At 41.3% G+C, this 14,892-nt stretch overlaps 1 protein-coding gene across 1 annotated transcript; it reads right to left on the bottom strand.

Moving 5' to 3' along the window:
* Window positions 1–1,405: 1,405 nt before the first annotated feature.
* On the bottom strand, window positions 1,406–12,599 carry LOC138979192 (heparanase-like). Its single transcript, XM_070351984.1, has 11 exons — window positions 12,401–12,599; window positions 11,520–11,788; window positions 9,877–10,043; window positions 9,225–9,401; window positions 8,591–8,753; window positions 7,274–7,324; window positions 6,374–6,577; window positions 5,329–5,440; window positions 3,875–3,981; window positions 3,212–3,349; window positions 1,406–1,639 (listed from the first exon to the last, which is right to left on the bottom strand). The coding sequence occupies exons 1-11, from the start codon at window positions 12,452–12,454 to the stop codon at window positions 1,483–1,485; spliced, it is 1,599 nt and encodes a 532-aa protein (XP_070208085.1). The 5' UTR covers window positions 12,455–12,599; the 3' UTR covers window positions 1,406–1,482.
* Window positions 12,600–14,892: the final 2,293 nt, after the last annotated feature.

Below are 14,892 nucleotides of genomic sequence, written 5' to 3'. Positions count from 1 at the left end.
ATTTTTTAGTATGTCAATCGATGAAATAACAACGAGGTTCGAGGGGAAAATGTCTTCTAACATCCCTGTCAGGCTGCGATTGTGAAGGTATTTTATATATTTTTTGTTTCTGTTCCAGCGAGTTGTCGCTTTCTCTCTATTTCTTTTATTATATTGTTAATATTGAGAATGTGTTCTATTATCGTTTGAGTTTAGTATCTCTCTTTCCTGTGCTATATGTATTATTTTGCCTTGTTTTTAGTTTAACACCAAAAAAAGTGTTCTGTTATCGTTTTCCAGTGCCATGTGTATTGTTTTCCCAGGTTTTAAGTTTAACACCAAGAAAGAACGTATGAGGATTTTGTTTTTCTGCCTGTAATTTTGAATTATGCTTTTTGGAATAAACCATGTAACAGTTTAATCATCTAATGTTGTTATTAATTTTGTTTGTTTGTTGTTATTTTTTTCTTGTTCGTGCTTACAGGCTAGTCTTTATTCTATCAATAGATACAACTCAGATTGTAACAACTCAAGTTTCAACCACAATTAGCTCGTGTAACAATGGACACGTATTCCCACCTGTAAGAAACCGTGAATTATGTTAGGCCAAAAAAAAAAATAGGTCTGTTTACGGTAACCCGACCGACCCTAGTTTTTTCGCGCGACCCTAGACTTTTTTTTGGCATTTGGGAAAAAAAAAAAAATCTTGTTTTTTTGGCAAAATAACGTAAAAATATGTTTTTTTGGAAAAAAAAATCCCGACCTACCGACCCTATTGTTTTGGCCTATGTTACCGTAAACAGACCTTTTTTTTTTTTGGCCTTATCAACGTTGTCACTCCAACGAAACCTCTGCACAACCAACAAGACGGAAGATTTGTAACAGAACAGGCATAGAGTTGAACAGACTACGGAGAACTTAATCGAGCTATCTTAACCTTCGCCCGTCCGGGTTATCGACTACACACGGAAGTCATCGTGGGACTGTGCGGACCCATGCTTCTCATTTCCTTCTTTGAGAAACATGGGTCCGCACGGCCCCACGATGTTTGAAGTCTAAATATGACTTCTTTTTTTGTTTTACTTCTCGCTGAAATTTTAGGACATAAGAGCTTTATAGGTGCCTGAAGAATTCGTAAAAGCTCATTAAAAAATCCCAACTAATGTAAGAGATATTTGCAATTAAACACCCTTCTGAGTCCGCATGGACCCACGACCACCGGCGAAGGTTTAGGTAAGGGTGGTGTGTGTATTTGTAATTGCGTGTGTGTGTGCGTCTTTGTAAACGTTTATGCATGTGGAAATGTCAAGTCTTATTGCCTCTTTTGTAAAATCAACATTTTTACTGTAGTTTTATCCTCCTTTCAAGCAGTATGGACAAATCATTCAAGCAACACTTTACACGTGTGAAAAAGTGAAGGTTTTTAAATCCCACATCCTGTTTTATTTGTCTGACAATTCTGCAGCTTGATCCGCAAAAGATAATCTCCTTGTACAACGTTTCTCAGTGAAGACAGATGGAAATCTTTGCTTCAGGAAACACAACGAAAATGTAGGAATATGGATCCATGGTCACCACACCAGGTGGCGCTGATTCAGGTTTCAGGTCCGGTAACTCGTCGTTAACCAGCTCTAGTTTTACTCCGTTCAGAGACACAAACCTGCAATAAGACGAACATTTGTATTTTCCAGAGATAAGTAGGAAACACACACACACACACACACACACACACACACACACACACACACACACACACACACACACACACACACACACACATAGAAAAGCAAGCTACAAAAGTATTAAAAGTTAGGAAAGGTAACGATTAGAACAAGAAACTCGTAACTTTCAAAGTTTGGAAATTACTGTAGGCGTCAGTTGAAGTCTGAAATTAAGATCAACACATTTCTGCATCTGCTCCAATCAATTCGAGGAAATAAAACACAATATTTCAATTTCCAGTGCCACATGGTCTGACTGACACCAATCATTTACATCTCGGCACGTCCGAGAGCATATCCAATGTGTTGACTTGGTGATAACACAGAGTAGATTATACAAGGGGTGTTACTCACTGAGAAACCAAGCCATTGGCGTCAGAGAGTAACGACTGGAGTTGCTGACTAATAATATTAGATATCAAGCCATTGCTGTCCCCTGGCGTCAGAGAGAAGACTTACACAGTTGGTGAGTACATAGAGCTAACGATTGGTGTCACTCACTAAGAAACCAAGGCATTGCTGTTTTCTGGCGTCAGAGAGTAGACTAACATAGTCGGTGATTACATAGAGCTATAGAGCTAACGACTGGTGTCACTCACTGATAAACCAAGCCATCGCTGTCTCCTGGCGTCAGATCACAGGCGAAGGTGTCGTCCACTGGACTACTACTATCACAGAAAGACTACAAGGTACGTCACTCACATTCGAGTCTTCTGTGTTCTTGGAGTCGCTTCCTGGGGAAAAATATTGTTCAAGACGGCTTGCCTCTTCCTACAGTCTGTGTAAGGTCAAATAAATACAGTTGAATGATTGTTTGAACTATATGCACCTTTAGTTTTCAGCTTCCGTTCGCTGCAGGTTGTTTTTAACCATCATTTGGACGAATCTTCGTTTGCGAGCCGCTAATATCCACACCTCGTCTAATTATGCATCCGCACCGAATATGCATACCAGCGCTCATTGGTTAATAAGAGGATATTCGATGACTATTTTCATTGGTCGACTGAAACGTTTTCCTCATTTTGAATGAGTGGCAAACGGTTCTTCACTGATACCGAAAGTGAAAACTCCCGTGGGTAGCTTCCCTTTGCCGCACAATATTTACATATGTTTTAGACCAATGAGCGCTGGTATGCATATTCGGTGCGGATGCATAATTAGACGAGGTGTGGATATTAGCGGCTCGCAAACGAAGATTCGTCCAAATGATGGTTAAAAACAACCTGCAGCGAACGGAAGCTGAAAACTAAAGGTGCATATAGTTCAAACAATCATTCAACTGTATTTATTTGACCTTACACAGACTGTAGGAAGAGGCAAGCCGTCTTGAACAATATTTTTCCCCAGGAAGCGACTCCAAGAACACAGAAGACTCGAAGGTGAGTGACGTACCTTGTAGTCTTTCTGTGATAGTAGTAGTCCAGTGGACGACACCTTCGCCTGTGGTCAGATCAGAGAGTAGACTCAACATAGATGGCAAATACCAAGAGCTAACGACTGGTGTTACTCACTTGGATATCAAGCCATTGCTGTCTCCTGGCGTCAGAGAGTAGACAAGCCGGGACTGAGACTGGAACTGGGGCAGGTCAAAGGTCACAGAGTAGTTGTTGGGATTCAGCATGTAGACTACAAGACTGCCTGCCTTAAAACTGTAGAAAACAGGTAAAAGCGAAAGTAGCCGATCACATTTCAGCATCAGAAACGGCTTCGTGTTGTGGTACGTACATGAATTTACGTGAAGGAAAACTGATCTAAGTGTGGCGACAGGAAGGTGCGGGGTATATGTCGTCGTCGTCGTCGTTGTCGTCATCATCATCATCATCAGCATCAGCATCATCATCAACATCAATAACAACAACATGAGAGTAGCTTCCAATAAACAATTTCTAGTCGGTGAAAAAAGTCCAGATGCGTGAGGGGGGGGGGAGGAGATGGGTGCGTGCATGCGTTTGTTTGTCAGACTGTCTCATATGAGTGTGTCTGTGTCTGTGTGTGGCAGACAGACAGACAGACAAACAGATGGAGGAAAGGAAAGATAGACAGAGAAAGAGGGAATCAATTTGTTTGGCATTGAATGTCTTTCTATCTGAGTGGCTGTAATTCTTATTTATTAATCGATATTGCTATTTTCATATAAAATTGTTTTGAACGAAAGCTCACACACTCGGGCTTACTTGTCAGTGTTGGCACAGGCAGCGTAGACACGGACATCGTGACGTCCTGTAGCGTTGAACACAGCGCCACGTACAATCCTTTTGTACAACACTGTCAGCCAGAAATCCTAAAACCACAGAAAGAGGGCGGCGTGCACATTCAAAATCAAGACTATGAATGAAAAGTATGATACAGGGTAACCCCCCCCCCCCCAACAAAAAACACCACCATATTGGCATCTACAAAAATGATAATAACATCAGCATCTGTCAAACGAATTATTTAATTTTTGGTGTACATTAATTTCGGCTTATGCATCATCATTCCACAGAGTTTCATGTTTATTAGGTCTGACTTTTTTACTTTTTCGAAGAAAATGTACCAAATTCGGGGATCGACTCAAAAGGAGGAGTTTTAGCATTGAGCGGTAGCCCAACCAGACCATTTTAAACTCTTTGGATAATTACCTATTGGAATATCTGAAGTTCAAAGTATAAACCAAAATAAACACCCCAGATCATCGTTGACCCGAAGACAGCAATTACATGCAGGCTCAGGCTATTTATAATTGAAGAATGTGTGCATGTCATTGATCAATTTTGCGCGTCACTTAACACGAAGGGTGGCATTTCCTCAGTCAGTTTGAGTTCAGCCAAATCCTTCATATAGTTGTGTGAATGAACTTCACTTTGTGCATGATCCTTCCACAAAGGTTCCGGTCTGTAGTTCAAATGGTCTGGTTTTTATCTTTTCTTCAAAACGTGTTCCAAATAATCCCTCCGGATCATGGTTAGTTTGTTTGTTCGTTCATGGGCTGAAACTCCCACGGCTTTTACGTGTATGTCCGTTTTTACCCCGCCATTTAGGCAGCCATACGCCGCTTTCGGAGGAAGCATGCTGGGTATTTTCGTGTGTCTATAACCCACCGAACTCTGACATGGATTACAGGATCTTTTTCGTGCGCACTTGGTCTTGTGCTTGCGTGTACACACGGGGGTGTTCGGACACCGAGTAGAGTCTGCACACAAAGTTGACTCTGAGAAATAAATCTCTCGCCGAACGTGGGGACGAACTCACGCTGACAGCGGCCAACTGGATACAAATCCAGCGCGCTACCGACTGAGCTACATCCCCGCCCCGGAATGGTTAGTTAGTTAGTTAGTAAGTTAGGAAGGTATTTAGGTAGGTAGTTAGTTAGTTATGTAGTCTGTGAGGTAGGTAGTGAGGTAGTCATGTAGTCTGTGAGGTAGGTAGTGAGGTAGTCATGTAGTCTGTGAGGTAGGTAGTGAGGTAGTCATGTAGTCTGTGAGGTAGGTAGTGAGGTAGTCATGTAGTCTGTGAGGTAGGTAGTGAGGTAGTCATGTATTTCCATTTTATGTCTCTTTTATTTTCATTGATTTAACCATTTGGTTATCGTTTTATTCAATAATGAATTATTTTATTTCATTCATTTATTCGCGTATTTATTGCCCACCGGGTTAGGGTTCAGATCACCGTCGACCAGAGAATAGTCGCGTCCGTAGAAAGCCTGGCGCATGACTGTTTCGACGCCTTTGACTGCACACACTCCCAGCTTGTCCAGCCATCTGAACAAACAGACAGACATGGATAAGGATAAGGATAAGATAAGATTTTATATAGTCCATGAGGGTAACCTCACAGAAATTCGGGCTGCTTTCTCCCTGGGGAAAGCGAGCTGCCATACAGTATACGGCGCTACCCAATTTTATTTTTCCTGCATGCGTGTATTCATGTTTCCAAGCCCTGAGACTTAATGCCGTGTGAGATGGAATTTTTTTTATACTTTATTCCAAGTCACACGGGTATTTGGTGGACATTTTTATCTATGCCTATACAATTTTGCCAGGAAAGACCCTTTTGTCAATCGTGGGATCTTTAACGTGCACACCCCAATGTAGTGTACACGAAGGGACCTCGGTTTTTCGTCTCATCCGAAAGACTAGCACTTGAACCGGGTTAGACAGATAGAGAGGCAGACAGACGAACAAAAGCAGCCAGTCAGTCAGACAGGGCGGCAGACATTAAGGCAGACAGGCGGAGACAGACAGACAGACAGACAGACAGACAGACAGACAAACAAGCAACCAAACATATATCAGAACTGTTAGTCTTGACTTGGTCCGTCAGAAATATCGCTGTTTTGGCCGGGCTCAGCAGGAAGTGTGTTGTACATGAAAACACATGTATTGTATTAGATGTGTACGGCAGTGGCAATTTCTAGCTATTCTAAAAGTGAAACTCATCCAGTGCGAAAAACTCTTGGAGAAAAGATAATCCTAGATTGATCCCAGTTAAATTGATGTTTCTAATATAAGCTACGGCCGTGTTTGCAATGACAATATATGCTTGTTTTTATACATGTTTTGGATATCAATAGGGTATAGACATTTTGAAACTGTTTCGGAATGAATTATCCGGGTCATTATGTAAGCAAAATGGTTACAGCAAATCATTTTTATTAAGACCAAACTTAAATCAGAATGATAGTTTTTGCTTACAGAAAGCCTGCGACGAAGGCGTCGGACAATCCGGCCAGTCCGCCATTGTTGGCTGATGACGTTTCACTCAGCCAAACCGGAAGTTGAGGGTCGACAGAGCGAACTTCCGCAAACACTTCATCAAGATGGGCTTTCATGGTATCCATCATGTCTATGTCGGTGAAGTGTTGCAAGTTTCGTTCTTCATCTGTCATTAAGTAATAACTGAAATGCAAAGCAGACTGTATGAAAATTCATCTGTTTATTTATTTATTATTGTTTTCTTTTTTCGTCGAAAGCAACACGTCCTTTGCAATTATCAGTTAATCTTTAACAGAAAAAATACTACCTTTGTTTGTGCAGTTATTTCTGGATGTTTTTGTCTTTGTCTCGTATAAGCTGTACAAAACCAAAATAAATGCTTTCATTGTTTGATTCTTGTGTTCAAAATTATACCTCAGTTGAACTTTAAATATCTCAGTGGATTTGTGGCACATTCATATTTCGTTTATTGAAAAATTAGTGACAGAGCTATGTTATCTGCCGAGCTTATATCCCCAGACTAAATGTATATGGCAATATGCATGCATACACAAAACACCCATAACTCGCGCATTTTCCTTCCTAAAGACATATGTATGTTGATTTTGTTTTTCTGAGATTGACTAAATCACTGTTCTCTGTTGTCTCGATTCCAATCAAATGTTAAGAGAAGCGACCAATGAACAAAAGATTGTGTTGAATGTTACAAAAACTAAAACCGCACCTAATTTTGCTTGTTTTACTGAGATTGATGAAAATGTCTGTATGATGGTTGTCCCGGTTCCAATCAAATCATTCAGAGAAGCTAACAATGAACAAACGAGTGTGTGCTGTGTATCAAACACACACACACACACACACACACACACTACAACTCACTGGTGAAAGGAAGCAGCATGCACAGCCTTGTATCCCCCAGCTGCTAAGAATCTGCAGTGAAAAAAGAAGGAAGAAAATTCCATCTGTATGCTACATCGAAATAAAAACCTGCGCACATTTAATTTATGCGTGTGGGTGGATGTGATCTCTACGGAAGGGTTATACTTACAGCATTTTTAAGACAAACGACACCGATAACTCAAAGTTTTTTCTTGACCCCCTTTTATGATTATTAAGTTTTGACGTCAAAAGCGAAACAAATTTCGAGAAGACGTCATAGTGCGAATAATGGGATCCGTAAATATGTTGATGCGATCGCTTCTCCTACACGTCTCCCAGAAACCGACAAAGAAATTCGAGATCGACGTTTGTTTCAGTGACGTCGTCGTATCCGCAGGAGAACATTAAGCGTAAAGTCAGCACTAGGGTGTGCATGTATCGTACATCATTAAGACCTCTCGTCACCCCCCCCCCCCCCCCCCCAAAAAAAAAAAAAAAAAAAAAATATATATAAAAGGAAAGACAGTGAGGGATACCGACAAAACACACAGGAGATTAACAGACATCCTCATAGACAAATAGACAGACAGACAGACAGACAAAGCAGGCATGGAGACATTTTTTTATAACGCGCAGAAAGAATTAAAGAACGAAATGAAACAAACAAGTAAACTTTACTATCCAAAGGTTAAAAAACAAAAAAAGATAACTATAAGTGCAATGAATTTTCTTTTGCACATAAAATTATTTTAAAATAAATGTTTTAAAATAACACACACACAAACAAGTATTATGGAACATTTACCAGAACGAGCTTCCAGTGGACGTTTTGCTTTGTTCATTTCAGCTTAAAATTCCTTTATTTATTTTTGCTCTTGGTGTCGATGTTGTTGTTGTTGTCAATGTTGTTGTTGTTGCTGTTCTTGTTGTTTAATTATGGAACGGCGAATCCAATATATCTGTTTCGATACCCCCCCCCCTCCCCCCAGACGAGGGCCCCAAAGGGTTTTAAATCGTGATCGTGATTGGTGTTTTTTGACCTTTCTGTGACCGTGATTGCCGAAATTTCCATTTCTGTGATCGTGATGGGACTTTGCCCGTGATCCGTGATGACAAAACAATCAAGTCTCGTGATCGTGATTGTCATTTGTTTTCGTGATCGTGATTGGCATTATTGCAAAGCATTTTATTTTCAACGTACATTTTTCACAGCTGTATCACTCTATGAGTATGATCCTCTATTCGTCCCAGACTTGAAGCAATACCTTCTGCATTATTTGTGACAATTTCAAGTTTGAAGGAAGGGAGATCACTCACGCCTGAAAATATTCTGGCGCAAAGTAGGCAGTCTCGGGACCAATGATGAAGGAGCTTTTGTACTTTGGAAACTCTGTCAGCAGCTTCTGCAACGTCATCACATCCTGTGCAAGCTGAGCGGGGGCAACAGTGACGTCATATTCGCTTCTGTAGATGTCGAACTCTGCAACAACCGTGATTGAGTTGGGTTTTGTTTTCGGACTTACGTCGAACTCTGCAACAACCGTGATTGAGTTGGGTTTTGTTTTCGGACTTACCCCTGACCATTGATGTACCGGCGGTTCTTTACTTGAAATGATTTGTTTATATGACAATGAATTGAATGTGTTGCAATATTTACAAGCATCATTGCCAAAATAAGGTCAGGGTCAATATCTTCACAAACGTTGAGATATAACTGCAAGGATTTACTCAAGAATGCTCGATAACTCTTATGATGGAATGTGAATAGCGGGTCATATAAAATAGGTTGAAAGGACGTTCAAAACCAAGAAGATACACACATTACGCTTTCACTGTTTTAAGTGTTGGCTGCGCTTTGCCGCCCCATCGGATGTTTCGTTCATTGTCATGTCAACGTACGGTCAATGTCTATGGTGTGGCAATGTAGGAGCCACATAAATAATCAGCTTACCGTTCCCAAGTTCAAACCCAGCTATGGTGTAGTTCCTGTCAGCAGAAAACTGCAGCAGCTGGCGAGCGTTGTCAGGATCCCAGGAGCCGTCAGCGTTCCGCTTGAGTGCATTCAGATCAAAGATGAAGTCCCAACTAACCGTTCGCAGAAATTCGTTCAAGTACACCCATTGGTCCGCTGTCAAAACAAAGCATACCTGACATAACCTGGGGTTGGTCACATATAGGCATAGACAAAGGTGTACGCACACACACACACACACACACACACACACACACACACACACTTGACACACGCAGTTTTGCCCTTATGACTATCCTCGCCGACGTTAATGTGGAAATTACTTCAACCACAACGACCAACCACCACCCCCCCTCTCACACACACACACCCCACCACCCCCACCCCCTACCCAACTTCTCCCTCCCCTATATCTCCATCGTGTATCCTTTTTGGTTTCATGCCTGCTGTACGGACGCCCCACTGACCAAAGATCAGTGGAGTGTGTGTGTTTTAGGTAGGAAAAGACTTCTCCCCTTCCCCCACCACCCATTTCCCAAAGCTCCACCCCCATCCCCATTCCCATCCCCAACCGCCAACCCCCTCCCCTGCCCAATGGATGCAAAAGGCTGTGTGTGAATTTACCACATACCTGTGATGTTGAACGGCGGTTTGGCGACGTGGTGGCCTGCGTTGAACACCTGTGTGCCCGCTGCAGTGGCGTTGCCCATGAAATAGTTCATGCCATCAGCACTGGTGCCACCCATACGCAGGTAGCTGGGGCTCAGGGCACGTGCCAGGTTCTGCAATTTCTGTGAGCTGCAAGGTCCGGAATGTTCCCCCGGACAAGATTTTTAACTTTTTAAAGGAGATCAAAATCAAGGAGATCGAGGAGATCAAGATTTTTAACAAGAAACAAATATAGAACCTTCTGTTTCCAGGGATAGACCTGATTGTAAATAGTTTTTAAGCATGGAGCTTGCCATGTGAACTAAGAAAATAAACAAACTTGCATCGTTTTCGAATAGCAATATCAGCGGAAGAGACAAAAGAAATAAAAACCAACCAACCAACATTGAGCTGCAATGAGATGAGAACTATTGGTTTTCCCATTTTAGAGGTAGATCAATGAATTGACTTTGAAAATGTAGTATAATTTCCTCACTCGAAATCATTACTTTAGATTTTACGCACTGCCACAGTTTGCACATCCCTCCCATCCAGGGCACTAAACGCACGATGAAAGCGGAGAACCCCAAACAAATTATCACATTCTTTTAATGAAATTCAGGGTCTCATTGGTTTCGGGGTTGTTGTTGTTGTTGTTGTTGTTGTTGTTGTTGTTGTTGTTGTTGTTGTTGTTGTTGTTGTTGTTGTTGTTGTTGTTGGTGGTGGTGTTGTTGGTGTTGGTGTTGGTGTTGTTGGCGTTGTTGGTGTTGTTGTTTTGTTGTTGTTGTTTTGTTGTTGTTGTTTTGTTGTTGTTGTTTTGTTGTTTTGTTGTTGTTTTGTTGTTGTTGTTTTGTTGTTTTTTGTTTTGTTGTTGTTGTTGTTGTTTTGTTGTTGTTGTTGTTTTGTTGTTGTTGTTGTTTTGTTGTTGTTGTTGTTTTGTTGTTGTTGTTGTTTTGTTGTTGTTGTTGTTTTGTTGTTGTTGTTGTTGTTTTGTTGTTGTTGTTGTTTTGTTGTTGTTGTTTTGTTGTTGTTGTTTTGTTGTTGTTGTTTTGTTGTTGTTTTGTTTTTGTTGTTGTTGTTTTGTTGTTGTTGTTTTGTTGTTGTTGTTTTGTTGTTGTTTTGTTGTTGTTGTTGATAATGTTGAGATGTGTGTTTTATCCTGAATTCAGTGACGAAATCCGAAACAGATAAACTGCTGATGTAAAAGACGGAGGTGCACATCAGAGTACTGTTTTGTTTGTCGAGGTCAAAACATGCACACAAATATTTTAATTCCACACACACACATTCTGTGTTACCACCCACACGAAACTTGATTATATCCAACCAAGATGTGATAAACATGTCCAATGATCCTGATCCGGGACTTAACACACGCACACACTCACACACACTCTATCACACACACACACACACACTCTATCACACACACACACACACACACACGCACTCTTATTACACACACACACACACACCATCACACACACACATACACACACAGACACTATATCACACACTCTCACACACACACACACACACATAGACACACACACATAGACACACACACACACTATCACACACACACACACACACACTATCACACACACACACACACCACAGCATTACCTGAAATCAAGTGTCTGCCAGTGGTATCTGACTGTGTCAGAGTCAATGTTGACTCCTACAAAGTGAGGACTGATTGTGTTGAGGGACTGTCCAAGTTCGATTTTCACCACCACTGGACCATCGTCAGACTTATGCTTTCTCTTTGTACTGTTCTCTTTTGGATGGGCAGCAGTGTCCACGAAAAAGCAGTGGACATTTTGTAGAGCCAGAGACAGTCCCAAGAGGTAGACGACGGTGAAGATTTGCATTTTGAGGTTTATTCTACAGTGCTGTGAAAAGGAAGAATAAAATGAATAAACGAAAAGAAAGTAAGTAAGTAAGAATGAAAGAAAAAGCAAGAAACTTAGAAAGAAAGACAGAAAGAAAGAAAGAATGACTGACTGACTGACTGACTGAATGAATGAAAAAAAGAATGACAGAATAAAAGAATGAAAAAAAAGAAAGACAAGAAAGAAATAAGAAAGAAAGTCCGTTCCTAATTAAATTCAAGCACAATAATAATAATCGAGCACAAGAACACATGAAACAGGTAATGAAACGATTATACATGGTTTGAGCAAATCAGTCCAGATTTACGAACAAAAGCTCTTTAATACAAATACAGTATGTACAAAAGTCATGTCAAACAGACGTAGCATTAAGCCAAGAGACTAATATAAATATTCAACTCAAACAAGACTTTCGACAATGACAATTTACTGATAAACAAAGACTGAAATGACGCCGCACATAAATGTCAATAGCAACGATGGAACCAGATTTAAAATACAGTAACAGTGACATTTTTGATTTCGCCCAGTAGACCTGTACCATGAACATCAAACAGAAAAACAAGAAAAGTTATCCTTTCACTATTAATGCAATTTACATCAAAATCTTACCTCAACCCCAGGAAGGGCAAAACGAATTCGAATACAAATACTTTCGCAGGTCATAAATCCAGTTTTGCTGATAATGCATTTTGAGGGCAAAGCCCTATTTTGTATCCGCAGTTCACATATGCTTAACCTAGAAAGATATTTTTAGATGTACTCTTTTCTAATCGCATTTTTGCACGTGGATTTTCTTGTGGGAAATACCTACTGCACAAGGTAGACAAGTGACAGACATTGACCTGAAGGTCGCCCATACTGCAAAGGTCAAGAGCACCATGTTTAAAACATGACCGACGTTTGACTCACATTTCTGAACTCAGAAGTTTACAATTATCAAGTGTTCCCTTTTTCGAACTCGAACAATGCCGAACACTTTTTTTAATCAAATAGTTTGAGAGATAGATTTGCGCTACTTCAGGTTTTGATTGAAAGTGTGTTTCTTTAGAAAAGACCTCATTGATATGGAGAATTATCATGAAGCCTTTGTCATCCGCATATTGTGTGGCTTTAGTGATTCAAAAAGAAGACTGTTGATTGCTTATAAGCTCATACACACACACACACACACACACGCAAACATACACACACACACACACACACGCAAACATACACACACTCTCGCCTCACACACACACACACACACACACATACACACACACACACACACACACACACACACACACACACACACTAAAACACAAATTCGCACGCATGCAAACACACATACACACGGTATTTTTATCATAATTTTTTTTAAACTTTGTTTCATTTCTCTACTCTCCTTTCTTTTGTTTTATTTTACTCTATTCATCTTTATTCCAAAGCTTCTTCTTCTTCGTACGACGAGGCTGAGGGCCCGGCACCGTCTCCACCTGGCTGCGACCCATGAAGACGACACCATCACGTTGATTCGTTGATGACACAACCATTTGTCGAAAGTAGCGTAGGCACCCGGTCTGCTCCCTGCCTAAAAAGGCCAGTGCCGTTCCGTCTTCGAGGGACTGCGTGGGTTTCATTTCGGAGTTTTCCTTCTCCTAGACGAGTTTCCTTCCATGGATGATGAGCCTCCTCTGCCCTCGTTTTGAATTCAGAGTGGTCTTCTCTTAGGATAGCTGCCTGCCAGGGTTGACGAGCCTATCCTGCCCGGCTATTTGACCCATAGCTGGGATTCCAAAGCATTTTCGGTGATCGATTGCAATACTGAACAAAGCTCACAAGGCGCTGATTTGGCATTGGTCACTGCGGAATTCGTTCGCCAACCACTGAAGCAACATGAATCACTGGACCCGAGGCCAGAAAAAAACATTGGTTAACAGAATGCGGTACACTGGAACCCCCACCTTTACAAATCTGAGAAGTTCAAGTCTTTTACACATGGGTTACATGTGTTGCAAAGTATTTGAAACGACGGTATTACTGTATATTGGATTAGATAAGATTTACAGTCCAGTGAGGTTACCCTCATGGAAATTCGGGCTGCTTTCTCCCCGGGGAAAGCGAGCTGCCATACATACGGCGCTAGGCCATATATTTTTTCCTGCATGCGTGTATTCATGTTTCCTGAGACTTAATGCCGTGTGAGATGGAATTTTTTTACTTTATTCCAAGTCCCACGGGTATTTGATGGACATTTTTATCTATGCCTATACAATTTTGCCATGAAAGACCCTTTTGTCAATCGTGGGATCTTTAACGTGCACACCCCATCCGAAAGACTAGCACTTGAACCCACCACCTAGGTTATATACAGTGGTGCCTGTGTTGAAAGGCGAATACCATTTGGACCAGCCATGAGTGATGGAACATTGTACGCGGGGTATCTTGACAGGCACGTTTTAGAAGAAATAATAATGAAAGTGACAACAACAACATGTGTTTTTTTCAAGCGAGGTGTCCGCAATCTGCATGGAAAGGTATACCTCTTCATTTATCTACAGCACTCGATCTGTTCTCCTATTTTGTTTGTTTGTTTGTTTGTGTGTGTGTGTGTGTGTGTGTGTGTGTGTGTGTGTGTGTGTGTTACTACGTGTGTGTGTGTGTGTGTTTGGTGTGTGTTTGTGTTTGTGTGTGTGTTACTACGTGTGTGTGTGTGTGTTTGGTGTGTGTGTGTGTGAGTGTGTGTATGTGTTACTACGTGTGTGGGTGTGTGTGTGTGTTTGTGTTTGGTGTGTGTTTGGTGTGTGTGTGTGTGTTTCGTGTGTGTGTGTGTGTGTGTGTGTGTGTGTTTGGTGTGTGTGTGTTGATTTGCCTTTTTCCCGTCCTTGCTTTCTATTTGTTTCGTTTTCTGACCTGCTTTTGTCTTGCATCAACCAAAGACAGACAGTCCTTGTCGAAACGCTGTCGGTCTGAGTGCTTGCTTCAGTCAAATTATTACCGCTGCGGTTTGACTGGCTCATTGAAAGTTTTCAGCCAATCCGCATACGGGATTTGTTTATCACCCTTCGTGGCCGGAGGATATGCATGGTGAATAAGGAACATGCAGTCTGAACGAGTTTGCC

The sequence above is a fragment of the Littorina saxatilis genome, linkage group LG10, assembly GCF_037325665.1.
Source record: "Littorina saxatilis isolate snail1 linkage group LG10, US_GU_Lsax_2.0, whole genome shotgun sequence".
Classification (NCBI taxonomy): Eukaryota; Metazoa; Mollusca; class Gastropoda; order Littorinimorpha; family Littorinidae; genus Littorina; species Littorina saxatilis.
This window is presented reverse-complemented; position numbering and strand designations above follow the sequence as displayed.